This window comes from Poecile atricapillus, chromosome 1 (assembly GCF_030490865.1).
Source record: "Poecile atricapillus isolate bPoeAtr1 chromosome 1, bPoeAtr1.hap1, whole genome shotgun sequence".
NCBI classification, from domain to species: Eukaryota; Metazoa; Chordata; class Aves; order Passeriformes; family Paridae; genus Poecile; species Poecile atricapillus.
In genome coordinates this window covers 63578266-63605554 of record NC_081249.1, presented here as the reverse complement: position 1 = coordinate 63605554, position 27289 = coordinate 63578266, and the positions used below count along the sequence as shown (strand labels likewise).

Below are 27289 nucleotides of genomic sequence, written 5' to 3'. Positions count from 1 at the left end.
CTCAATGTGCATTTCTATGTTAGAAAAGGCCTGTTCCATACAGTTGAGAGGTAGGAAAGACAAAAATACTGATGTAGAGTGGGGCTGTAAGAGACATTAATGATGTGCAGAATGATAAGGGTGGAGAGTGTTCATCCCACCTTGTTTTCATTTTTGCGAATTGGCTCAGGGCATGGAAATCACACCATTGAACTCAACTCTATCACCCAGACTCTGGAATTTTACACACAGTTAAGTGTTATGTGTCCTGGAGGCAACTGTTCTAATAAGTAGGGCAATGTTTGTAGGGAAAGGTAATATTTTTTATTAGACCAACTGATACAGCTGGTAAAAAAAAAAAAAAAAAAAAAGAAAAAAGAAAAAAAGCAGACAAGCCTTCAGGCACACAGGTCTTTCTTTAGAAAAATATATTACTTGTCCCTACAAATCCTGCACTGTTTAGACTATCAGGACTGTAATACTACTGCTTCAAGGTTTTCTTAAAATTAGGGAAGACTTTTAAAGGGAGGAGGCACAAAAAAATACACTTAGTCAGGGGAAAAAAAGAAACCTCTAGTTAACCTTGGCAATGTTCAGAGGGGCTCTATCTCTTGTTTATCTGAAACTTCTTTGATAGCCCAGCAGAGCACTGGCTGGTTAGAGGTCTAAGGAGAAACTGTTACTTCTTTTCTGCTGGAGTTACATGCCAATAAAGAGGCATGGTGATCCAAGACAGTTTAATAAATTAATCAAGTAACCTTGATATTTTTGCTGTAATGGCTCCCCTTGTGTGGTATTCTGAAACCACCTCCATGTCTGAGACCCTGAGCTTGGGCACAAAGCCTAAATGTGAGAAGCCTTAAAAAGGCTTCCCAAGCTTTTCATCGTGCAGACCACATTTAATAAGGGGATTGTCTCAAAGGCTATTCCCCCTCCTATTAGCAATCAGTACAAACCTCTCCCTCCTCCCTCCTGGCATCAGAACAACATTCTTGTGATACTTCACCAATTGCTTTAATGGAAAAGCAGCTTTGTGTGAGGAGTGTATTTTAGCTGTCTTTCAATATAGAATAGCTGCAAGACCCAGAGAAAATTTAGATGCAACTGCATAGCTTTGCAGAGATGACTGGTAAACACAATGTCGGCCTCAGTTTAGAAGCTGCAGAAAGATATGGTATGCAGAGCAAATAGCAAGCAAGCATCTTGCCTAGGGGAGATAAAGAAAAACCAAGTAAGTAATCAAAAATACAATTACAGCAGAGTTCTCCTATCTCTTCATGAAATGGGTGATGTGCAGTGACTTTGTCAGATGGCTAATGGAAGAAAAAAAATTGAAGCAAAAGGAAAAATGGTGTCAGTATGTGGCAAGAGGCTTTGCTGTGGCAGTCATTACTGGTAGGTAATTCTTTGAGATACCCCCTGTGGGTAGTCACAGTGTGGGAGAAAGACAAAAGGGGTGTGGGGGGAGGTCCTCTACATCGGACAGCAGAACAGGAAGGAAAACAAATTGCAGAGGACAGTGATTTAATAAAACCTGAAACCTGATAACTACATAGTCAGTCATTCATTTTCTAAGAATGGAATAGAAGATGTTCACTTTTTTTCTCTCTCTGATTCCTTTGTTACACAAATGCTATCAAAGCCTGCAACAAGTGACAGGCTTGATATTTATGCATATAAATGACTGCAGCTCTGAAAGAAGCCTGGGCAGAACAATGTGAAGCACGGAGCCATCACTGCCGTCAGCTTCTTGCCCTACATTAAAAAAAAAAAAAAAATAAAAAAATCCCTGAGCACGGCTTTTCTACCCTCCTGTTGCTCAGCATGGTGCATGGACACTGAATGGCTAGAGCATTTTTCTGAAGTGGAGCCTTGTGGGAGCCAGTGGCAGCATTAGTATTCTGCAGCCATCGCTGCCTGTGCCCATCAGCACCAGATGCTCACAGAACCAGCCTCAGATGCACAGCACAAAGCCATCCTTAGGAGCCTGAGTTATACAGAGCAGAGCAAATCATCTTTTTGAGCTAGCAGCAACTATGTGAGTGCAACAGATCAGTACAAAAAGAGCTTCAGTTCTATTTTATGTTAGCACAGATGCTTTCACATGTTTCATTATGTGGCTTCTGTGGTAAAATGGCAGCTCTTTCTGTTTGGGTAACAAAAAGAGGAACTTAAGCAGAAACACGAGGCAAGGAGAAACCTTCCCTGAAATGAAAATCAGTTGCAAATTGTTTCTATGTTGCTAACAAGTCTTTTACCTTCATCTGACAAAGGAGGGGAAACAACAGTATTTCTCATGACACAGTTCAATTTGTCCCGGGGCAAATTGTTACAGAAGCAAATGAAAGCCCTGCATATGTATTAGCCTTCCTGTGTTACTAGTTAATCCCACAGAAAATATCAAAATGCTGAGGCATCAATTTGAAAATAAGCTTCACAGTTCTCACAGCTATTACATTTTTTTCCTCTTCCTATGACAGAAGGGGATTAGGTCTCTCTGAGTTGGCAAAGCACTAACTTTGCTAAGAGGTAATTACTACCAGGATTGAAAGAGTATTTTACAATTCTACACTTTTTACTCCTCTGCTATGTAGTATTAACCGCCCATAAGAGGTTAAAGCAGTCAGCCCAAATGCTGTGGCGCTGTTACACATGACCTCTTAAAGCTGGGAGTGGAAGGTGGCCCTGATATTTTATGATTGCATGGGTCCTCCTCTACATATTATTTCTATTTTGTTGCCGATGTGATTCTGCTGAGCTGAGATAAAATAAAGTCCTGCAAAGCAGAATGGCAGTCGAGCCCTGTGGTTCTTCCTGCCCTCCTTGTCCTGCCCAGAAATCAGGATGTTTTCATCAGTAGGACAATCTGAAAGAAAGCAGTGGGTCCTGTCAAGTCTGCCTGTGCCAACCACCTCATTTTGGTGACTTCCCCACAACTGAAGCTGCCTGGGTTTGGCAACTTGCTATCCCAGTTGTCTACAGTTGTCTACATTGCCTGCTGTGTGCATGGAGAGAAGCAGCCACCTCTGAAAAACCTGTGGAGGATGATCGTGCATTCCTCATTCTTTTCCTCCACTCACTCTGTAGGGAACAGCAGCACCTGCAGAGGACAACTCTCTTAGCATCCAGAGCTACCTGGCTGGGTAGCTATGAGAACAGGGGCTGGTGAAAGGTGTAGAGAAGAGATCTGATGAGGAGCAGCTGAGGGAGCTGGGGATATTTAGCCTGGAGAAAAGGAGGCTCAGGGGAGGCCTTGTCACTCTTAACAACTGCCTGAAGGGAGAGTGTAGCCAGGTGGGAGTTGGTCTCTCCGCACAACTAACAAGTGATCAGACAAGAGGAAATGCCCTCAAGTTGCACCACTGGAGGCTTAGACTGGGTATTAGGAACAATCTCTTCACCAAAAGGGTTGTCAAGCTTTGGAACAGGCTGCCCATGAAGTGGTGCAGTTCCCATCCCTGGAAGTATTTAAAGGGCAGGTAGATGTGGCATGTGGTGACACGGCTTAGTGGTGGATTTGACAGTGCTGGGTTGATGGTTGGACTCGAGGATCTTAGAGGTGACTTCCAACTTAAATAGCATTATGATTCTATGATCTAGTGACACAAATACCCATGGGTGGAGTGGAAAGCAATGGGTTAAGTGGCTGGGGGGGCAGCCACCACCCCTGAGAGGCACCATGAGGACTCAGGTATCACTCTTGCTGGCTGGGAAGGCAGGGCTCCTGACCCAAGGCAGGCCCAAGTGGGTGTAAGGTCAGGACAGCAACCCCAGCAGCTGCGAAGCAGCTAGACTCGTCTGCAGTTACAGAGAACTGAATCTAACACTCCTTCTCCCTACAGTATGTATACATTTAACTTTAATCCACACAAGAAGCAAAACGTCCCTAGAGTTTTCTTCCACATCACCTGTATAATCCTAGGTTAGAGAAGTCTCCCTCTTTCATTTGCTTTTTGGCCCTAGGTCTCTTGCACACCTTGTCTGAACAAAACTCTGGCCATGACCTGGCAGTCTGGTCCCTCTTTTACACTGAGACATACCCAGGTTACATTCCCTCTGGAGGTGCCCTGAGCAAAGACCCATTCCTTCCCATGGCAGTGTTCCAATTATTTTTTTTTTATTTCAGGAGAAGTCACCATCTTCAGCAGTCTTGATGAGATCTGATTTTCCAGGCTTCTTTAATGGACTAAACTCATCCCATAGCAGAGCTTAGGAAGGATATATAAATACCTGTCTTCCTGAAATGTCTCTCCTCTGTCTCACCTGTGCTGGTGAAACAAAGGGTGAACCTAAAGACCTCTCAGACTTACCAGGAGTTGTTTAATGAAAAGTTACCTAAAGGGCCAAGGAAACCTGGTAATTTTCGTAAGATAGGATTGAATTTACAATTAAGTGAGATTTTAGGCAGACTGGTTCTTGGTCCTAGTTTGCAGCATTTCCAAACTGTGGCAGATATTTTCAGTTTTCTAGCCACATATATTTTCAATCTTCTATCCAGGAAACACAGAGAAAATATCCAACCTAAAAATAATTGATAATTTTTTTCAAAATATTTTTTTTTCTAGCAATATTGCATTGAGAATCAGAACACTGGAACATAAATTTCCATATTTTCCACCACAGCATGCTGCTTCATGAGAATATCTGAACCTGTCTTACGCCATACAGACCAGATTCCTCTATCACTACATCAGGCAGTAAGACTTGAAATTTCATTTGACCAAATTGCATGATGCAGTACCAGAGATGTAAATCGGGCAACAGGAGAGGTTCAGGGTGAATTTGCCAAGCTTCTGAACTTCAACTCCCATCAAGCAGTACTTCATTATCAAGAAATTACTGCTATTAGGAAGAAATGAAGTAATGCAAAACCAAACATCACAAAATAGCATATTTTTTCACTGTTAATCAATCAAAATATTTCAACTGTGGGAATGTAAAATAATCCCAAACACTGTATAAATAATGTCAGGAAAAAAAAGGCACTATAATATTTCCAATTAAAATTTGCCAGGACTGCTGTTGCACAGAAAGTATCAGTACTTCCCTACTTCCATCACATTGCAAAACACAAGGAAATGTCAAAACAGTAGCACTTCTCAGTGAACAGGACCTTCACATTTTATCTGAGTCCGAGGCAAGAGTGATCCTTTTACGTGTACTAATTGAAAGGCTCACAGGCAGACACAAAGTCAGAGGCTATTTTCATAAACAAGGATCATGGTTTTATGGCCAGCTGCAACAGAAGCAGTAACTGGACACCTCTGGCAGCAGAACCCACTGCTAGGTTGGTCATGCTTTGATGAATTATGCAGCATCAATAATCTTTTGAACAAGCAGGATGTGACAGATTCACTAGCTCCTCCATCCTCTTTCCCTGCTGCTTAATAGCATCTGACAAATGCAGGGCTGCTGGATAATGTGCTTCTCAGCATGCCCTGCTTTGCACACCACCTCAAACTCAGGAAGGATGCTCAGAAGCAAGAAGAAATGGGATATTCTGCACAGCACAGTGCCAAGAGGACAAACCTCTTTCATGCTCCCCTCAGAACATAATTTTCCTGAAGAACTGCAGTTGAATCTTCTACAATGCTCACTCCATCTCTGCTAAGGAACCAAAGACCAACACACAGACAAGCACAGCAAAATGGTCAGTCTGCTCCTCCAGGAGCTTTAGAACAGTAACAAAAAACCCCTGAGCAAAAAAAATAAGCCCAAAATTAGGCCCATTTTCTCTCTGATGGAGATTCAAACCTCTGGTACATTAATATGAACAGTCTTACGAGGACTAATTACTACCCTTATTGTACAGCACTGCAGCCAGTCCTGAGAGAATGAATCTTGTCAACAACCGACACTTAATGCCCCCAGAGGCCCTGCGTGATCAAGCAAAGGCAATGGCAGATCTAAACATTGTACCTTTGCTTTTAGATGGCATAACTCGTGCTGAAACTCCACACGGTGCTCCAGCTCCAGTGAATTTTTATCCTTCCCTCACTGGGGAGGAGTTATCTTCTCCTGACCTGCCTAAAGTTAACTTTTCATGATCAATTTAAGCTGCTGTTGAAAGGGGCCATCTCACATCCTTCACCTCTCTGTGTACTCCTGCTGCCTTCCCTCCTGAGCGCTTGTGTAGCTACATTTCTTAAGCTGATAATGCAACAATACCTGGCACTCCCTCTTCCATTTGCAGTCTGTGGTGCCATCTCAGCCCTCTTCAGAGCCATGTGACCCTCATCTCCTTCACAGGAATCACAACTTTTGTGGCACAGAGTCCTCCCATGGAAGGTTATGGACCTGATGGATGTCCCTCCAGCACATGGCTGGCTGTCCTGGGCTGCTCTTGTAGCCCAAGCTGAGAAGCAGAGTCAAACCTCAGATACGGCTCATCACTCTCCACTGAACATGTTTCCATCTTGGGTGCCTCATCTGTGTGGGCCTACATGCATTGTTCTAGTACATTACTTTGCTGTATTCCTTGTCCACAACTGAGAAGTGGTTTTGTGGTGAGTGTTATGGAAGAAAAGATCTTGAATGTCTTCCATTATATCCTCTAAACCAAACTTCTCTGACTTTTTCAGTCAGGTTCTGATTGTTCATACCAAGGCAGAGTCAGGGTCACTCCTTGGGTCACAGATGCATTCTCAGCCATTTCCCTCCTCTCTTCATTCATAGTACTGCAGATTTCTCACTTATCCCCTCACTACCCGGTAGCTGAGGAACAGCTTATGCTTGGTATAAAAGGATGTGTGTGTTACCTGTGGGCTGACTGTCCAGCTGTAGGTTAGAAAAAGGGGTAACTTGAACTCATGTTAGTATTTTTTCTCCCTCTTGTATTTCATTCAGTTCCAGTGAAACCTTGGGAAGTTAGTGTCTCTGTGAAGAAAGATGGCACAAGTTCACATCATGTTTCCCTTCAGATGCAGGCTAAAAAGAAAGGACGAGAATGCCATATTGTGTTCCTGAATGTGTAATCCCATGTCCCTGACACTTTTTGCTGGGTGTGTGTATTCCACCCAGGCTTTATGGAGCCTAGAGGCATGTCAAAGCAGAGGCTGTGCTCATTGTATATTAAGCACTCAATGAAGAAAGGACTCCCAGCTCTGAGAAGACAATGGATGGGATCTTCATGCAAACAAACTTAGGAACCTACAGTGCGTGTTTTCACACCATGGTCACAAGCAAGTAAGCTGCTTGGCAATTCCTTACAAACACCCTGTAAGATAATGATTTTTCTGCCAATGCTCTGGACTTCTCCATGAGCTCTTTATTTTGGCTACCTGGTGTTTTTCTTCCTCAAAATACGCTGCTTGAATATGATGTTACCTTGCTAGAAATAATCCAAATTTAAATTAAAAAACCCAACAGCCTTATCATCTACTTATCCTCTGGAGAGCACTGAAGGCTTCAATACTCTCCTCAACCACAGATAAGGATCACAGCTCTTCATAGTTCTTGGCAAGAACCCAGACACTGGTATTTGGTATAAATACCAGATTCTGTAGAGAGCAGCAGTGTGTAATTCAACTACTACGTATATAAATTACTACATAATAAAACTCCCATCAGCAACCACTAGTAAATCAAAAGCTGTAAAAAACTGCATCCAACACCATAATTTCCAAAGTCCTCTGATTACAGGCATTGTGTTTTCTTAAAATTCCACTCCTGTGAAAAGCTGAGATTCTCAAAAATGTTTTTTTACAAAAGGGCACAAAGAACATTGCCTTAAAAAAAAAAGCCCAAGGAACACTGCACTCTTGAGCAGCTAACAAATTCAGTCCAACAATGAGCTCCATACCACACACAATGAACTTTAGTTAACTGAAAGTGTGATTTTATGATGGGCTTAAGACAATTTAAGACTTTACTGCTGGCAGTCTTCCCTCTACTATTCTCAGCTAAGTGTTTCCAGTGCTTCCCATGTGTCAGGTCTAGATGCAAGTTGAAAGAGCTTGCTGAACATACTGAAAAGAAACTCTCAGACTTCTGGAATAATGAGGATTGTGTCTGGTGGTGGTAGTCAAAAAACTGGTTTGGCTAAAAATGTTAATTTTCAGACAGACCTCTTTTAATCAGCCTGTGCTTTTGCGCAAATCTTCCTGGTATCACAAAGATGTGGCAGGGAAAGCCAGCCAGAGAGGAGGCAGAAGTCACACCAAAAGATCTATGCTGAAGACACAACCAAAGACAATATGGGATCAAACCCTGAGGCATTGCTGAGCATTGCCATGTTTGTGTCTCTGCAGATAATGAACAACATCAGCATTACAGCAAAGAACCCATTTGGACTTGGCAGTAGTGGCAAATTACTTTGAATCTCATAATCCTTCCAGCTGATAGCAGTGTGTGGCTCAAAAGATCCACCCCCTACCAGCTGATGGAAAAGGGAAGCAGGAACAAAAAGAATGCTTCGTTGTCCATGCACCATCCTGGTCCCCCAGGATGGCAGCCAGGAGTCACCTGGTAAACATTTCATAAACATTTTATAAACTATAGATACAATTTTTAATTTTTTCCCCTAAACTATGAATCAACAAGTGTGGTACCAACAAAAACAAGGCAGGCAGAGGACATGTACTGCTCTAGAATGTGGCATGCACTATTACCAAATGCCCCAGTTTCCACTGAGCATGCATAAACAAATGGTATTTATTTATTTTTAAAAGTTCAGATGAAAGAAAGTACCCCATGATAATGTATTATGGCCATGAGGATACTAACTGTTGGCATTGGCAACATTTAGTAGAAACTGCCTTAATAACTTCAGCCTTCACAAGTGTTTTGTTACTTGACTCGGTGACTCAGATGGCTTTTCCTGTTCTACCCCAACTAGTGCCTCTGAGTCAGGAGTTGCCGTGGGACAGATTTATTTTTTTAGCTTCCCTCTTTGGGCTTTAACAATTCAGACAGACATAGCAGCAATTTCCAGATCATTCTCATCACTGTACCAGTTGAACTTAAGAGTGCCAAGATCTTTCCTGCAACCCATTTCTCAGGGTTAAAACGCCCACTAAATGGCTGCCTAGCTCCTTGTGGTTTTCTGAGACAGCAGCAGTAACACTTCCACAGGGGGATATTTAACCCACATCACCAAATAATCCAATTTAACTTTCTCTGAAATATTTCCTGTAAGATTTTACTACAACTGTATGGCACTCAATAGCTCAGTGTCTACCAAAGACTTCCTATGCTTCTGAAATACACTTGGATTTTTAAAATGAGGATGTATTGGGTTACATGGTTTTGATTATGACTATGTGGGCTTAAAAAAGGAGCTAGAAAAACATTTACATTGTCATCCATGCACATTATTCTTTTTTAATAACTAGTCCAGTTTTCATCTGCTGTATCTGTATGACAAGAAAGAAAAACCTGACTGGATGTGGTCAGAAAAGAATATACAAAACAACTGCAAACAATGTTTTGATAACTCTGGTCCAGTAACTGTTTAGGGTACACACATCCTTGATAGAGAAATCCCAAGCTAGCACCAAGCCAGTAGAAAGTAATTAAGCCATGGGACACACAGCTTGGTGCATGCTAAACGATTTCGAAGACTGAAACTCTGAATTTTACAAAAAACAGAGATACACAGATTACTCTGAGCCAGACAAATTTGAACAGGAACTCCTGTCTTAATGAGGGCAATGCTATGTTTGTGGTCAGTGCCACTTGGAATGCAAAAATCAAACTGAGGCTTGATTTCAAGTTTCATGCATTCTTTTGTGCATGTCCTTATTCACACGGCTGTGCCTCATCTCTCGAAGTGCCTTCCAAGCTCAACTCTCTGTGGATCAGTACTGTACTTTTTTATCCTGTATGCAAGCATTTGGTCCTCTGTCACAGTGGAATCTGATGACAAGCAGCTACATAAATGTTTTGCACAGCCAAAGGCTGCTAAGTTGCATGTACCAGTGGCATTTAGATTCTTCACCCTGCCACAGTGGGAAGCAACACCACATTTTACCCTGGCATCATAACACGAGCCAGGCAAGATATGCAGAAGATGTATTTTATTTTCCACAGCTTTATTTTTCACAGGAACTGACACTTCAGATTTCATTACTATATAAAACACCTGAATTTGCAACACTGACAGATGCTGCAGGCTAAGACTCTGCATGATTCAGGTCCAATTTCCTTTTGCATTTTTCCTCACACCTTAATTAGTCTTCTTTTTATAATAACACCTTCTGGAAATGCAGTATGATGCTGGCAATTGATGCTGTAAATTCTTTTTATAATTGTATTTAATACAGCTTATTGCCAGCCATTGCAAAAGCATCTCCATTCTCTATGGAAATAAGAAACAATATACTACAGTGTATCTTTGTATAGCAATAAAAGAATATAATTATATCCTTACACTCATTAAATTACATTGTTCAGAGAAACAGAAGATACCCAGTCCAGCAGTGCCTGGGTCAGAATCAGTCAGAACTAACCTAACTTAAAACAGGCAACTATATTATGCAATTCAAGCTTTGTGATAGATTTTTCAAAGCCAAAATCAGAGCCACTCCCCTTCCTGCTGCTGGTTAGTTTTCATCCCCTTTAACAGTTCATTGAAGATGGATTTTGAAATGATACACAAATAACAGGAAGCCATTTCTCCCTGTGCTTTTGTTACAAGGCATCTTGTGGTGTGTTGACCCTGGCTGGAGATCAGGTGCGCACCAAAACCACACTATCACTCCCCTCCTCAGCTGGGCAGGGGAGAGAAAATTTAATGAAAGGGTCATGAGTTAAGGACAGAGAGAGATCAGTCGCCAATTACTGTCATGAGCAAAGCAGACTTGATTTTGGGAAATGAGCTGAATTTATTACCAATCAGAATCAAAGCGGTATAATGAGAAATAAAACAAATTTTAAAAACACCTGCCCCCACCCCTCCCTCCTTCCTGGGATTAAGTTTACTCCTAATTCTTGACCTCCTTCCCTGCAGTGGCACACAGGGATGGGAAATGGGGGTTACAGTCAGTTCATCACATCGTTTCTGCTGCTGCTTCCTTCTCAGGGAGAGGAGTCCTTCCCCTGCTCCAGGGTGGGGTCCCACCCATGGGAGAGAGTCCTCCGTGAACTTCTCCAACATGTGTCCTTCTTCACAAACTGCTCCAGTGTGGGTTCCTTCTGTGGGCTACAGGCTTTCAGGAATGGGCTCCAGCGTGGGCCCCCGATGGGGGTCATAAGCTCTGCCAGCAAACCTGCTCCCAGCATGAGCTCCTCTCTTCAAGGCTCTGCAGGTTCTGGCAGGAGCCTGCTCTAGTGTGGGCTTCCCACAGGGTCACAAGCCCAGGGAGCTGATGCAGATGACACTGACAAAATGTTGGCCAAACCTTGATCAAATCCCATAAGAAAAATCTGAATTTATACTGGCGTAGAAAAAGAACATAAAACATTTATTTATATATATATATACTTATTAAATATAAATTAACATTTAACTAATTATTATGTATTTTTATATATTTATTATATATTTATTAAAGAGCATTTATTAAAAAGAAACATGTGCAGTAACCCACATATTTTATATCTGCCAAAACAAACTTTCTTGTGTTTGTTTTCTAGAAACGGAAAGTGGGTGAAATTCCATGGACTAGGAACATGGGTACGTGCAACACAGAAATAAAAATTTTAATGCCCTAGCTCTCAGGTTTACCACAAAAGAATAGGAGCACCCTACAAGGACTCAATTGTTTCCTAGCTGCTAAGGAAAGGCAGGGGAGCAGGGGAAGGTGAATTACCACTTTTCCAACTGCAAAGCAGGTGGGTGACAAGCTTGCCCTTTACCTCACTGAGAAGCACAACCTGAACTACTGCATGCTACAGGGTTCTAAAATTTCAAATGCTCTAAACTCTTCCAGAAACTTGCATCTTATCCCATAAGGACCATTTTTATATTTCATTTACCAACTTAGCTGGACCAGTACAAATGTGTATTCAGGCACTTACCTGACTCCCAGGCAAACAAACAAAAAAAAAAAATCATTCACTTCCACAATTATTTCTAAAACAACCAAGTTATATTGGCTCCAGGGCTGACTAGGTGTGGAATACTTCAAATTATAGAATCCTTAAGGTTGGAAAATACCTCTAAGATCATTGAATCCAGTCATTAACCCAACACTGCCCTGTTCACCATTAAATCACATCCTTGAGTGCCACATCCACGTAGTTCCAGGGATGGTGACCCCACCACTTCCCTGGGCAGCCTGTTCCAATGCCTGACCACATTTTCAGTGAAGAAATTTTTCCTAAAATCTAATACAAACTTTCCCTGGTGCAATTTGAGGCCATTTCCTCTCATCCTTTGTGAATGTTACAAATGACAAAAGTCATGTTTCAAAAATGTCCATTTCTGGTTTGTGTCATTCTGAAGAGCCATTATCATCAATGCAAAAATTAAGCAGAAGAGGCAATAAGAAGCCCCTATTAAAACTCCTCCTCCCTAGTTGAAAATCATCCGTGAAACACATAGCTCAAAGCAATCTGGAGATAATTAAAATTATGATGTACAGAGACTGTTTATTGTGCCGACCAACACTAATTAATTATTTCTTTGTGATTCTGTCTGCATCCATACACCATTTATGGTCTTTGTATTTTGGCATTATGTATTTCAGGTAAAGGTCCCTTCTGTGGGTGTAAAGCGCCTAGCACAATTCTCTCTCATAAAGAATTAGGGATGCTTAAATGGTAATTGAAAACCATAATTGAAAAGGTAACTGAAAATATGAGGAGAAAGAAGGTTAATACATTTCCTAGATTAATGAAGAGCACACCAATAGGCAAAACATCCCAAAAAGACAAAGCACTCTTCCTCCTAAAGAACAAAGGAAAAGGTAACTACTCACACCAGCATTCAGGTAATTTAAAAAAAAAAAACAAAACATTTCTCTTCACTGCAATCACACTGCTGAACCTTTGAAAGCTGTTATACCTCCAGATGCATCATCCTGCAGACAGGTTTGCGTGACATTTTTACTCAATAGGACAAGGCAAAGTCCACAGTCACCCTGACAACAGCCAGAGCCTGCACAGCAGGCACCTGCTGCCTTTTCTTGTCGAAACACACACACTCTGCAAACTTTGCTTCTTGTCCCCAAATTACCTGCTGTACAAAACCACAAACGTTAGGTGAATGCTGCCAGTAAAAAGCATTTTTGGTTGTCTGAAGCTGGGACATAAGGGCAAAGAAGAAAAGAAGTGAGAGGCTGCCTAAAATCCAAGGTCCAGCCAATCCACCAGGCAGGGCTTTGAACTGCTGAAGCAGTACACTGACCACAATAGCTGCTGCCATGTGCTCAGGGGAAAAAAAAGTACTAGAAATAAACACAGAATGATCCTGCCACTGGCATTTAGCAGCCAATGAGGTTTTCTGACTTGGGGGGTCTGGAATTCCTGTACAACTTTGCACTGGTGTAAAGTCCTGCTGTTTGCTCAGCTGCTGTGATAGAAACTGTAGTTGATTCACCTGCTAAGTCTTTCTCAACCTTTTCTTGGCATGTCTGTGAAAAACTCTCCAGTGGAGTTTATCCAGAAAGTGAAAAGATTATTCATTTGTTAAACACTGAAATTGGAGCCTCACTGGTACCAGCAAATAGGACCCCTGCAATCCTTCTGATTTAGATAAACTCCATTAGAACAGGAGCTTCAGGTGAAGCAGCTTCAGGTAACAGAGATTCCTTCCTAATTTACAACAGCTTAATTTGTGCTACACTAGGGCTTAACAGCATCATTGATTAGACTGCTTTCTGCAGTGTGAATGGTACCACTTATTGAATCTTTTCCCCAAAGAAATTAAAATGTCCAAATGACCTTTTTTTTTAATCTTTCTTCTCCAACAATCTTTAAAATGCATTACATACCCATGACCAGCCTCTGACATGAAAGTATTTCTATTTTACCAAAATTCTTTTATGCAACTGCTTCTGTTACTGTTTCAGTGTCTGACCAAACCAACCACACAAACCCCTCAAAAGGCGAAGTTAAATACTGCTACTTGTGAAGCTGTATCACTATAATTTGCCTTGGAAGCAGAAAAGAGAAAGAGACTTTTCTGTCTCCTGAACTTGTGTGTCTTTGCTGGAATGATAATACCTCCTTGTACTGACAAATTACTGGTGTTGAAACACAACTGCAATTGCCACATACACTGGACAGCAGCAGCCAGCAAGACACTGAGGAGACCATAGCTAATGTGACACACTGTAGCTGCCACGTAACAAAAGATTAATTCCCCCTGGAAACATCTCATTTAATAAAAACCAAGGCATACAAATGCAATTTACTACCTTTATTTGTAAAATGTGCAGCAGTCATGCAAAGTTTTTAAGGGATTCAAACCAAATTTTTAAATGAGGCATACTCTACTTTCACCTTGTCTTTTGAACTAACCTGCCTCCTTTAAGCAAGTAAGTATGAGTCACCACCCAAAAAGTGGAAGAAGTTGGCAGCATATTCCCCAAGCCATCATCTGAAATTGTGAGCTGAGAGGGTGGTGTGCCACACATCTGGTGTAACCAGGCAAATCCAATATGCTTTCGCTATCACAGAGAAGCTGATTGCCTGGATTTTGCCTCCCAATCATTTCAAAAATTATGCCTGACAGTGAGAATCCAGAAATCTATTTAAACAACAGAATTTAGGAAAAGGCTGCACTAAATTCTCTCTTTCTCAGACACACACACACTGAGCAGATGGAGGAAAGACAGCGAGTTCCTTGCTAGTCACATCAGCTCAGGAGTCAGACATTACGAATGCTGTCTCATCCAGCTCTTGTTGAAATCAATTAAAGCCCTTCAGTGAAGACCACGGGAGATGGAAAATAACCCTCTCCACACTTCAGCCAGAATGTGTGAATGAGAAAAAAACCTGACAGCTTTCTTCCCCTCTGATTTTCATGGTGCTTAAAGACCCAGATTATAAAACACAACTTGTCATCTAGGAATTTTTGATGTGCTTGCTTGGCATAAATAAAGCTCACAGTCTGTGTGTGAATCAGGAAGACAGACATCACTTTGCACTTGGACAGGAAGAGATAGCAGCAGTCACGCATGAATAAGCATTATTGCGTTTCAAAATGCTGCAGATGCAGTGTGTTCTACAACTAAGGAAGTAGATGGAGTGAAAAGTGTTCCTTGTTGCTCATTTTGCACTGGTGAAAACTAAAGAAAAAAATAATCCAGACACAGGAATTTGTCTTTTATCAGTTGGATAACCTGAAAATCAACTGGCATTGTAAATACAGAAAGACTGTGTCTAGAAAGTCTAGAAAGTCTGTGGCACTTACTAGAGCATCTACCATCTCTGAAATAAGAAACCGACTTCACTAGAGTGGCTCTGAAGAGCTTTGTTGGCATCAGCTTGCAATAAACATTCAATTATTCCTGCATTCCCAGCTCTAATGACATTCAGCACTGCAAACTCCTTTGGCCTGAGGGCCCATTCACACTGGCCCACACAGTGTCTATAGATTTTGTTCTCATTTTGCCTTGCATCCTTGTGAGTGCAAATATTTAGGACTTTACACATGGTTTGTATTTTGGTCATAAACATTCAAACAGTTTAATTTTCTATACTGTTTCTAGACATGGATCCAAGAAGAGAAGGAATGGAGGCTTTACTGTGTCAAAGCAAACTCTGTCAATAACACCAGGCTGATGTTAATAAATATTAGCAGAACAAAGGAAAATATAATAAACCATTTAAAAAAAGAATTTCAAAGTTATACTCACTGCTGGTAGAGGACATACGGCTGTACTCAGACCTGCAAGACAAAGATTTTAATTAGAATGTATTAAATCTAAAAGAGATAATGAAAACATTACCAAAACTAATGCACAGTGCTTACTGAAATAGTCTGATACCCATCTAGCACTATTTTTGTGCTAAGAGAATAACTGGAAGAGGTTTTGAATGCTGCTTCAGAAAAACTGGTATCTCACGTAAATTTTGAAAACATGTAAGTAGAATGAATAAATTAACTATGGTTTTATCTAGGGGTTATTCATGCTACCTAACTCTAGGTGTGAATATAAAAGCTCAGGAGGCTCTCCTTAAGGAAGAAATATGTCTGTGTCAGACATAGGTTAGAAGTCTACTGGGCTTTGACTCAGCTCTTCTCCTTCCTCACTTTATGTCCTCTAAATGCTGCTTTGCAGATCATGTTTTTGGACATCTTTTTAAGGGAACTCTATTTGATGAGCAGAATTTTTATAGTTCTACAGTCACAACTGTCAGAGAAGGAGAAAAACAGAATGCCAAAATATAAACATTTAGACAAAAAAGCTTTTTGCTTTAGTAGACTGTTCTTGAAGACATCTCAGTAAAACTATACAGCCATTGGTTCTAGTTCAGTGCATACTGGATTATCTGTGAGAAAAGTCAGAGCAGTTAAATATTTTAAGCAACAGTGCAACTAAGTTTTTAGTTGCATATAACTCCAAACTCCTGAAAACTTCATTCTGAGCTGAATAAAACATAGCCCATCCATATCCCGAAGATTCAGAAATAGTAAGGTAAAGCAAACATGCCATCACTTAAAATTTAAGGGAAAAAAACCAAAACAAACTCCACTGCTGATGCCCTACCTATGACCTTTGAGTGTTTAGATTTGGAGCTTACAGCTACACAGCCTCTACCCTCACACTTGCTGCATCTCCAAAACAGACCCCATGCATCAGAGCACTCTGCCACCATAAACATATGGCACGTGCACCCTGCAGTGCCCTGAACAGGCAAAGTGCTTGTTTTGGGAGCCCTGACACAGCTCTTGGATTCAAACCTAAATGCTTGTTTTATGTAATAGCTGCAGCAAACTTGCAACATTGCTTTGAATTAAAGAAACCACATGAGCCTTGACTCCCAAGAGACGTGTGTGGAAGTAGATACCATCTAAGCATATTCTCAGGAAACCCTCATACTCTGGGCTATCACGCAACCAAGGGAATAAAGGACACCAGTCCCACATATCTAGAGTATCTGCTTTTGATTTTAGTATGGACATATCTCTGTAGAAGGAAAAAACAATTACAGTCATCCCCATATTTCACAGCTTTGCACTCAGTACTCTGCAGACCAGATGCCAAAACTACTGGTTGGGTGAGATGTTGAGGAACTACTCCCAACTCTTGCCAATCCTGCTGGACTAGTGAAAGATGACACAACCTGAATTTTTTCACAAAACTCATGAAAAAGGATTCACCAATACCATTGAGTGCCATGAGGTTTTCATAGCTTTTGGAAAAGATCTGCGTAATGCTGGGGAAGGAGCTGCTGGTGGGGGCTGGCAGCTCTCCCTCACTCACTCTTCTTTGCTACTCCTGTACCCCCAGCCACTTTGATAAGGCCAAGGAGCAAGGACACATCTTTGTCGCACTGGCAGACACCAGAGGTTTATGTCATTAGCAGCCACTCTCAGGCACCCCATACAGAGCTGCTCTACAGCACCTCCTCCATGAATCAAGTGCAACCCGTCAACCCCAGGACCCTCATGTAGCTGGGAAGGGCAGAAGCAGTAATGACTCTTATCCTGAATGTGAGCTCACTCACTGCCCCGTGTGCAGCACCAATTTACACACCAAGACGAGGTATTCCCACTTATTTTGACTAGTTTGTGCAAAGCAGGGAGCTGGTGTGGCCCACAACAGGCTGTCTCCCTAGTCATCAAAGCTCCACACCACATTTTAGCAAGCAAAGAAAACAGGACCCACTGGCTACCAGCAATACTGTAGTTCTGTTACTGATCAGTATTCTACCTTTGACAGGCTACATGTTTCTCTCACTTCTCATGCCAATCATCAGCCTGTCTCTTGAGTCAGTGGGTTGGGAGTTGATGGTCACAATCTCCCCTGATAAAATTGCTTTCTATCCAGTTAGAGCCGACTTCAGCACAATTGCTGAAATTAGTTGGCTTTGTTAGTTTCTTCTTTATCTTGTGAGTTCTGCCAAATGTCCTTGTGCCCCATGAATTCTGCATTTTTTGTGCCCACTATCAGCAGTACATCCCTCTCCCCAAGCTTTGCTAACCTCCCCCTACATCTGAGACCACTGAAGCACATCAAGCCCTAACATTTACTAAGGCAATTCTGCTGACTGATAAATTCTAATTTATCTTTCTAACACCTGGACATCAACATGAGCAGAGAAGGAGACCTTCTTGTTCCTACTGCTGGGCAATGTACACACCAGTGGTCTGGCTCCAGGCAGGGACCAAGGGGAAATGATGCCAGGGGCTGGATAACTGCTATGCAGGCCATAAAACCACATAGTATTTTCAGCAGCAAGTCACATCAGTGTCACTTGGCACCATGTAGATTTGAAAGGGTGTGAAAACTGTGCAACATGTCATTCTCCATAAGCCTAGAGGCAAGCAATATACATCCAGCTGCCTCCAAGCATCCCAGGCAAGGATTCATTTAGGCTGCACTTCTGTTTGAAAACAGCCTGGGGCTGTCCTTCAATGTATCTGTGTTCAGCAGTTGGCAGCTAATTCAAAATGAATCTGCACTGCTTGTATTTCGGATGGAAGCAAGACAACATTTTGCCTTTTGCTGACTGCAAGTGGGAACAGCATTCTATTACTTCACAGTGTTATTTTATTATCCCAAAGTGCTGCAGGCACATTATAGGACATGGAGAATTAATGAATCCTGAACTGAGGGAGTAGCAGTCTGTGTACAGCCAGGACCTGAAAAATGAAACAAGAGGAAAAAGATAGGGGGTGGGAAAGGATGAAACAACAGTGTGCTGGGAGACTAATTGCACAGACACATTTTAACAGGCTTCAGAATTGTATTGCAGGAGTTTTTTTGTAGTTCTATTATGGTTCAAGATAATATTTAATTCATGTTTGTTGTATAACTGACATCCACAAATTAATAAAAAGGGTAATTAGGCTCAAAGGCTCATGTCAACCTCAGAAACTGAAATGAGGGCTGTACCCTCCCTAAGCTCCCTTGGTTGTCAATACAAAAGAGAGGTCTGAAGTATCTCTCCCTAGCTGTTGTCTAGACAAGAAGCCTACAGAAGCCACATTTCTAATGTAGAACCCTAGACCACGTGTCTAAAACCAAATGGGACGAATATGAGTCTCTCTGTATGCTCTCAGGGACAACCTGAATCACCTTTCATTCTCCCTCCAGCTCCTTTCTTTGTCTTGAGTCTAGTCCTTGAGAACAAAAAAAACCAGTGCTAGTAAAATTGTTATTGTTCTCAAAATATTAGAAGAAACCATTCAGATTCATGGCATGCATTGGCAAGTGGCTTATAAATTAAATTTATTTTCTTTACAGTCAGCTATTTAAGACACAAAATTCTGAAGTTAGTATAAGTTTTTTAAGCTTTTTAGACTGGCACACACAACATTCCCTTTGACAAAATCATGCATTAGAAAAATCAAGTACTGAAATAAACATCTCCTTGGGCATACAGGCTCCTGGACATCAAGTAACTGTGTTTCTTTCTGTTCTTTTCATTCCTGTTTTAAACATCCTGAGTATTGGCTTCTATCATTTCCCTTGGAAAAGGATTTTCTCAATAGGATAACTCAAGAGTAAAGCACCCATGTGCTTTAACGGTGACACCTGGGAGCACACTGGGGCTCAGAGGTTCCAGGTCTATTACGTGGTCTTGCAGCAAGCTATTTCCTCTGATAGATGTTAGATTATAGATAAAAGGAAAAAAACATCCATGACAGAAAGGGAACAAATAGAGGACTGTTCCCTTTATAGGCACATAATGAGAAGAAAAATTATCAAACAGGGTATTGAAACAGTGTGAGGTACTGAAAAGGAAGGCTTATAGCTCAGTCAAAAGACACATCAGTCTGCAAAGAATGTGTGCTCAATGGTCAGCCCACCAGCAAAGAGGAGCTGTGAAGATGTCAAGAGACGTTCAAACAGGAATGTGGAAGCCTGTCATAAAGGTCTCATTACCTCAGCTCTCATTACCACCACTGAAGGATCAGACTTGTGCTTTATTAGACGTGGTAAGAGCATCAGGAGCACAAAAGATACTGAACAATCCTCTGAGATCTGTGTGCACCTCCCACTGCTGATTGTTGATACAGAGCTTCAAAATATCCAAGAGAGGGAAGCATTCCACTGAGTTCCAGCGAGAAGCTGCTAGTGCAACTCGCACTGTTGCTGAATGTGGTACACAAAAACACTCTAAGGCTGCTTCTCTGGGTAAGAACATGGCTGTTTTACAGCTCTGGCTCACACAAGCAATGCAGCTACTCCAGCATCACTCGGTGCTTGGGTTCCTTGGGCACACGGGTCAGCTGTGGCACAGCACCACCTTAACACAGCTCCAGCACTGACAGCTGCAGCCATAAACAAACACTCCCAAGGGAACGGCCTGGGACAGAGGCCAAGTGTCGTGAAACAGTCTCCACCTGCACCAGTAAAAACACTCGCCTTCCAAAACATCCTGGCAATAGTCTGCTGGGAATGATCCCCAAACCATGGCAACGTGGCAAAACAAGTTCCTGGCCCATGGTAAAACATACCCAGGAAAGACATAGGCGAGAGCTGGATGGCCCCATTCAAACTGATGCCATCAAACCAGTTTAAGGATTCAACAATATGGACAACTCTGTCCTGTGCTCAGGGACACCCCTGTGTGCTGTTTAATGCACTGGCATGGCTGGAACCAAGGTCTCTGAGCTGTGCAACATCTCCAAAGGCAGCCTGCTGTATAAAACAAACACATCTCAAGTAATTCTAACATAATACTATACCCCAATATGCCCATGGTCTCCATTGCAAGGGCTCCTTAATCCCACTCCCCAGAATGAAATAGTGGAAAGTTAACAACCTCTTCTGCTCTCTGCATCCTTTGCTTGCCTAGGACTGATGGAATGGAACCTGCTGGAGTCACATTTCCCACACCTTCTCTACCTAGAGTTGTGGCACTTTTCACTGTTTCATATTAAGTACTGTATTTAACAGCTTCTTTTCCTTCCCTCCCTCAGAAAATGCTCCACAGGGCACATGGGAGTATTTTATAGCAGTTAACGCCCCAGGAACGAATTAGAAGATTTGGTTTTATAGCTCTGTCTTGGGTTTCTTCTCACCAAATTCCTGCAGGTTAGATTACAATCTGCTTCACCAGTCCAGCACAAATCTGGCACCCTCATGGTACTTCTCCTTGTGCACTCAAGATGAAATGGAATTACTCACAACAACATGTGTCTAAACTCCTTGATCTGAATTTCTAGGAAAGTGACAAAGAGAGATGACAGATTACCATTAGGAGGCTCTAACCACTACACTCCAGAGCTTATTACCAACAGCAATGTTTGAGACCTCATGGGACAGACACCTTTGTTGTATAAGGCTTGAAAAGTTGTTTGTCATCTTCCAGAAAGCCCCTGATGAGGCAGGACCACCCTGTGCTTTAGTGAGCACACCTGGCTGCATGTCCTGCTCACTGATTCTTCACAGAGCCCTCCCAGAGGGAGGCATCAGGTGGCATGTTATCACCCATCCCAGGCTAGGGACTGACTTACTCTCCTGAGGTCCTGGTTCTCTTAATTAACAACAGAAGAAGCCTGATTTATACCACACATCAAACCCTCACACACCTACATTCAGCTGAGATGAACCTCGCTGCTTGCTGGGACCTAAAAATTACGGATATCAGCATAGAGCTCATGGCCTCCAGAAGGTGATTTAAAGTCTTCTTCAACCTTGCTTTCTGTGCCTCACTCCAGTGCCTGGCACTCGCAGGTCTGCCTGCCCCGATGTCCAACCAAACAGCTTAGCTTCACAGAGCAAATCTGGTTAGAAATGGTGCCTCAACCCCAGCTTGTGACAAACAGCTCAACTTTACATTATTTGAATGTCAAACCAGAGACAACTTGAGTATCATGACATATCTGGACTGATGGGTCTACATATGAAGTAAAAGTGTCAGCAAAAAACCCCACAGCAAAACAACGCCCAAAACCCCAAACTAAAACAAAAGAAGCCCCAAGGTAAAAAAAGGCCTTAAAATAGCTTTCAACATCAGTGGTTTGTGTTCCTGAAAATTTCTCCTAGATGGATGAAATACGTGACAAGAGACTGACATGTCAGTTTGAAGGACTGCCATAAAAAGTTGTGAGTGTTGAATTCCGTAAAGCCAGAAACATGAGACATGAAAGCAACCTCTCACCCCAATAAACCATTCAGCTATTAATTTGATAATTTAAGTGACCCATTCTGACTGAGGGCACAAATGGATTACAATATTCTTGATATTTTACCTCTAAGCGGGGTACAACTTTTTATTTATATATATATATAGCTGTTCATATTTATATTTAATATATATTACATTTCAATATATAATTTAGTCACATTTATATATTTAAATATAAAATATATATGTCAAGATATATAATTTATATATTTATGCTGTAATATTTAGAATATGAATATTTAATATCCTAGATATTATAATATATTTAATACTATATTATAATTAGATATAGATATAAATATAAATAGCCTGACTTATCTTCTACTAAAAAGTGTATTTTCTGCTTTAGAACCTCACACCTTTTACTGAACTGCAACAATTTTATAAAGGCTTTTTTGATCTGCTTGAGAGATAACAGAGGCTCAAATAATTTGTGACTTGGCCAGGACCACACATGCAGTTAGGGATAGTCATAAGGAAAACCAACAAAGAAGTATAGCACACTCCAAAAATGAACATAATCTCTGCAAAATTAATATGAGGAATGAGAGACAGGAGAAAATATAAAGGAAGCAACTAACATCATGAAAATTAACTGTGGCCAAACAGCAATGGATTTTGCTAAAATATGTTACAAATACCTGCTGCATGGTACAGTGTCATAAACTTCAAACATCTATTGTTTCTCTGTTTTGCAATGGATTTCTCTATATCTTATTGAACTGTTCTGTTGCAGTTGCCTACTACCAAAAAATACTATAACCTTCCTCCCTAAAATTCATCAAATACTCAACAATTAACTACTGCTTAATTCAGTTTGCATCATCAATACTTACATCTTAAACTAATTATACAAAAAACCTCCCCATCTGGTACTTCAGCAATGCCTCCCCACTTTCTCTAAAAAGATTAATAATTTATTTGAAATACAAGTGGATGAGTTGCAGATTCAAATAAATTAAAAGTCATAAAGTCACAAAATTTTAAATTACTTTAAAGTGAGGAAAAAACCTACATGTTTAAGCAAACTTTGAGACAATCAGTAAGCTAATGATTAAAGCATGAACCTTTTAAGACATGGGCTCTTACAGATGTCTCATTGAACAAGTGAACTTCTGCTGGGAACTGTCATGGATGTTGAAATATTTAGAACACTAATGTTTAGAACTGAGAAACTACCTGGTTTTCCACATTCACTTGGGATATCAGTCCTGAATACAGTGAACGAAGCTGATGCTTTGCCTTGATAGCAGTGGTAGCCAATCTGTCTTGTTGCCTCACAATCAGGCATGCCTAACAACTTCCAGAATTGTCTTACTTTGTCATCTTTGCTCTGCTGTTCAAAGACAGTGAAATAACAGCATTTGCACGGCTTGTAAAATGAAGAAGACATTAAAATTAGTATTTCTACAATTAATTTTAAGTAACTGTTGTTTTTCTCACTTTGGTGTTTTTCTTTGCCATTTAACTACAGTTCTGTAAATATACACATTTCTCCTCCCTTCAATCTTTCTTCCACTTGTTTTTCCTCTCTGTTTTCTTTCAACCAAAGAAAGACTTTTATTCTTCCTAAAATATTGGGTTTTATAGTACAAATTTACTACTAAAACTATTACCAGAGAAAGTTCTGTGTCACATACTTCTGGACTAAGAGTTTTCAGTAGCAGATGAAATAAGTTTTCTTATTCTAAAAACTCCCAAAATATGTTTCCTGAGAAGCTACAACTTGTATAGGCAAAGTCTCTCAGATGAAGGATTGCCAAACTACTTCAAATCTCATTAATAAACAGCCAATATAAACTAATTGGCTTATACGTTCTACACCCTTTATTTAGGTACTTGACAAAACCAGCTCAATCCATTCTTATTGGATTCAGGAACTCCAAATATGCTATTTTTGCTCAGCAGACTCTTTGCCAACCCTATTTACCAAGGCAAATGCAGTAAGAGGAACATATTTTTCCAAAGGATTAGGAAAATGAAGGGTTTGAATTGTAATTGATCTTGCAGAGAGTTTTGCCTGCTTTTGTAGCTGGCAGCCACAACAAAACCTTAAGCAACATATGCCCTGTGGAGTACTTGATGTGTTAAATTTGTCAGCTGCTCTAAGCAGCTTCAGCAGCCCAGGCTCCCTGTAAGAGCTCACACATCATTACGTACAATCATTGAGATGACAAGGGCGTGCAGTGCCTGGATTTACTACAGTCACTATCCACTATTGTTCCCTGAGTGACAGAAAGGGACCACTCCATGCAGAACTGTTACTGAATCACTCTGATGGTTGCTCCTCCGTGCTCTTTCGGAAGATGACTGCTGAAGCTAAGAATAGTTAATTTTTTTATTTTTTATTTTTTAATTTTTTTATCATTGAGTAATTGGAGAAAAAGGAATGCAGTTCAATTTAGCAATAGCTGTGATGGGACTGAGACAAAGCAAAAAGCAGATCTGGTTAGAGGGAAAAGCAAGTGCTTGTGAACAGTTGGTTTGGTGAGAAAGCTGAAATATAAACATTGTGAAGGAGACATACGCAACATGTTTATCAGAATTAAATAGCTGTTAAACAAAACTAAAAATAATAATTGAAATGCAGAGACCCATTGCTTTTCAAAATAAACATCAGTCCAAAGCACTGCAGTTATTAATTGCCATGTATCCTTGTTCAGATTCCTCAGACAGGCTCTTCCACTGACCTATACTTTCCAGTGTCATGCATGGGACAGAGATGCTTCATAAAATCATCAGCTTTAGCACCTCATCAACACCAGACAGAAGCAGCTGTCACGCTGGTCCCTGAGGTCTAAAGGCTAATGTCACCAGCTGGGTCAAATCCTTCCAAGTGCCTGTCCCAAGGAAACCCAGGTTTTTCCATTCCAGATAAACACAGCAAATTAAGAGTGACTTGACCAGTCAAGGGGTTTTTGAGCTTTGAACCAGGCATGAGTTCACTGATTACTTTGTCTTCCTTTCACCCACGTCCCTCATAGGGACTAATCTGTATCTGGAAAAGAGGCCTGGATTTTTTCCTTCGAACTTATGTCACATAAAATATTTTAAAGCTTTTACTATTAGATGTGCCCACAATACAAGGTGATGGGAAAAGTCCTTAACTTCTCAGACTACAAAAGAGATTAAAAAATGATTTGGATTACTAGCTGGATGTATGAAAAAAATCACCATATGCCATTCTCATCTTTTAAATTTTATCTGTAATATTGCTACTTCAGTTTTGGTGTTGTGCGCCTGACACCACTGTGCAAAGAATAGCTTTACAGTTTTGCAAGAGTCAGACTAGAGGCCAAAGAAGATGCACCAGGCAAAAAGCTTGGAGAGAAACAGCTGGAGGAGCAAGAAGGGAGGAGAAGAAAGACTCAGGAAAGAATAGCCTTATCAGGAGTATGCAACCTCCTTTTGCCCTTCTGGAGCCGGAGGAGGGGCAAAGGCTCGCTGCCATTCCTGACAAGATACCGTGGCAGCAGCATGTAGGACAGGCTTGAAAGCACTTCCATTTCTCGCTTACGGAAATGCGCTGAAGGTGTGAGCTGAATGGGAGATCCCATGGATCATCCTTGCAGCTCCATTCATTTAGGAGAAGTCATCTAGCTAAAAAAACACAGCACACCTCTGGCAGCAGGGTCATAGAGCCAGGGGAAAAAAAAGGTCCCCTTGACTGAGATGACGCTACCAGCAAAGTTTACAGCAGTTCACAGGCCAACATGGTATCACAATGAGAATCATGACAACAGCAAACCACTTTCAGGTGCCTGCAAATCTAACTTGCTAAACAGTCCTTCTAAGGAGTTAACTCTCTCTGCCTGATGCTGTCTGGGTGTCACTGCCAGAAGGAGAGGCTAGGTCTATCCCCTGGGATACAGGGGTGGTGCGGCACCAAGCCCTGAGCGCTGGCCGCACCGCCGAGCCATCACAGCGTGCTTTGGAGCTCGAACTTACAGCCACGACCTCTCCGTGCCGTCCTCCCCGTGTGTAGCAGGAGGACTGCTTCACCGACGGGGAACGCGAATCCCCCCGGGGCGGTGGAAGCAGGGGGATGCCTCCCGCCTCCCCGGGGCTCACGCCGGACCGAGTCCCAGGAGAACAGGAAAGGCGAGGCAGGGAGACTCGGCGCTGAGCGGGATGCTGCTGGAGGGAAGCTCTGCCCGAGACACGAAGCCCCAGCCCCAGCCCAGCCCCAGCCCAGCCCCAGCCCAGCCCCGCCACAGCCGGGACGCGCTCGGCGGCGGCCGCCGGCAACAAGTGCAGCCCCGCGGGCCGGGCGGGAGCGGCGCCGCCGGCCCGGGAGAGCCGCCCGCACTCACCCGCCCGTCTCCGCTCCCGAGTCCACGCACTCGTCCTCGCCGCCGGGCTGCTTCTCCATGGCGGCGGGGCTGGGGGGCCCCGCGCCCGCCCTGCCGTGTGCGAGAGCAGCGGGAGCAGCGGGAGCAGCCGGAGCTCCGGCGGGCCGGCCCCCGCCCCGCGCCGCGGGAGGCACCGCCCGCCGCGGCTGCTGCCGCTGCCTGCGGCGCGCCCGGCCCGCGGGCAGAGCCTGGCACCGACACCGCCGGCACGGGCTGCTGGCCCGCAAACTACTGCGGCGCCTGGGCAGCGCAGGGTTTCCAGGGTAAAGGTGCAGCCCCCCGTGTCCAGTGGAAGTTAAGAGAGGCTGTTGGATGTATGGACGTCCTCGCTGTCAATCCGGTCTTGGAACATCCGCTGTTACAGCCTTTTATTTGAAGGCTTTCACTGTGCTGAGCTTTCTCCAGCCTCCCTCAGTGCTGCCTGGCACTTGTTCATTTCATCGAATACAATAACTTAGAAATTACACACAGAAGCAGGCGTGGTTCCAAGCCGATGAGAATTTCTGTAATGATGCAAAAGGACTGGTAGAAGTATTTTGAATGCTGATGTAGGAAAACTGAGTGGTAGTGTCTATAAGGTGAGAGTGAAGGAAAAAGTTGTGGGTGTGCTCCTGCATCATGCCACGCATGTCTACTTATTTCATATTGGAAGTGAACAGCTGTCTCTTTCTCCACCACCTACAGAAATACAAATATCCACCCATGTAAGTGTGAACCGAGATCTTGCCCAGCCAAAAAAAAGCAGAAACAAACAAAAAACCCAA

At 42.3% G+C, this 27289-nt stretch overlaps 1 protein-coding gene across 1 annotated transcript in view; it reads right to left on the bottom strand.

The window, feature by feature from the left end:
* FAM124A (family with sequence similarity 124 member A) overlaps positions 1–26545 on the bottom strand; it is a 36975-nt gene extending 10430 nt beyond the window's left edge. The window contains exons 1-2 of the mRNA XM_058834881.1: positions 26487–26545; positions 15723–15754 (exon numbers count right to left, since the gene is read on the bottom strand). Of these exons, the coding sequence (XP_058690864.1) occupies positions 15723–15754; positions 26487–26545 (91 nt within the window). The remainder of the gene's footprint in view (positions 1–15722; positions 15755–26486) is intronic.
* Positions 26546–27289: the final 744 nt, after the last annotated feature.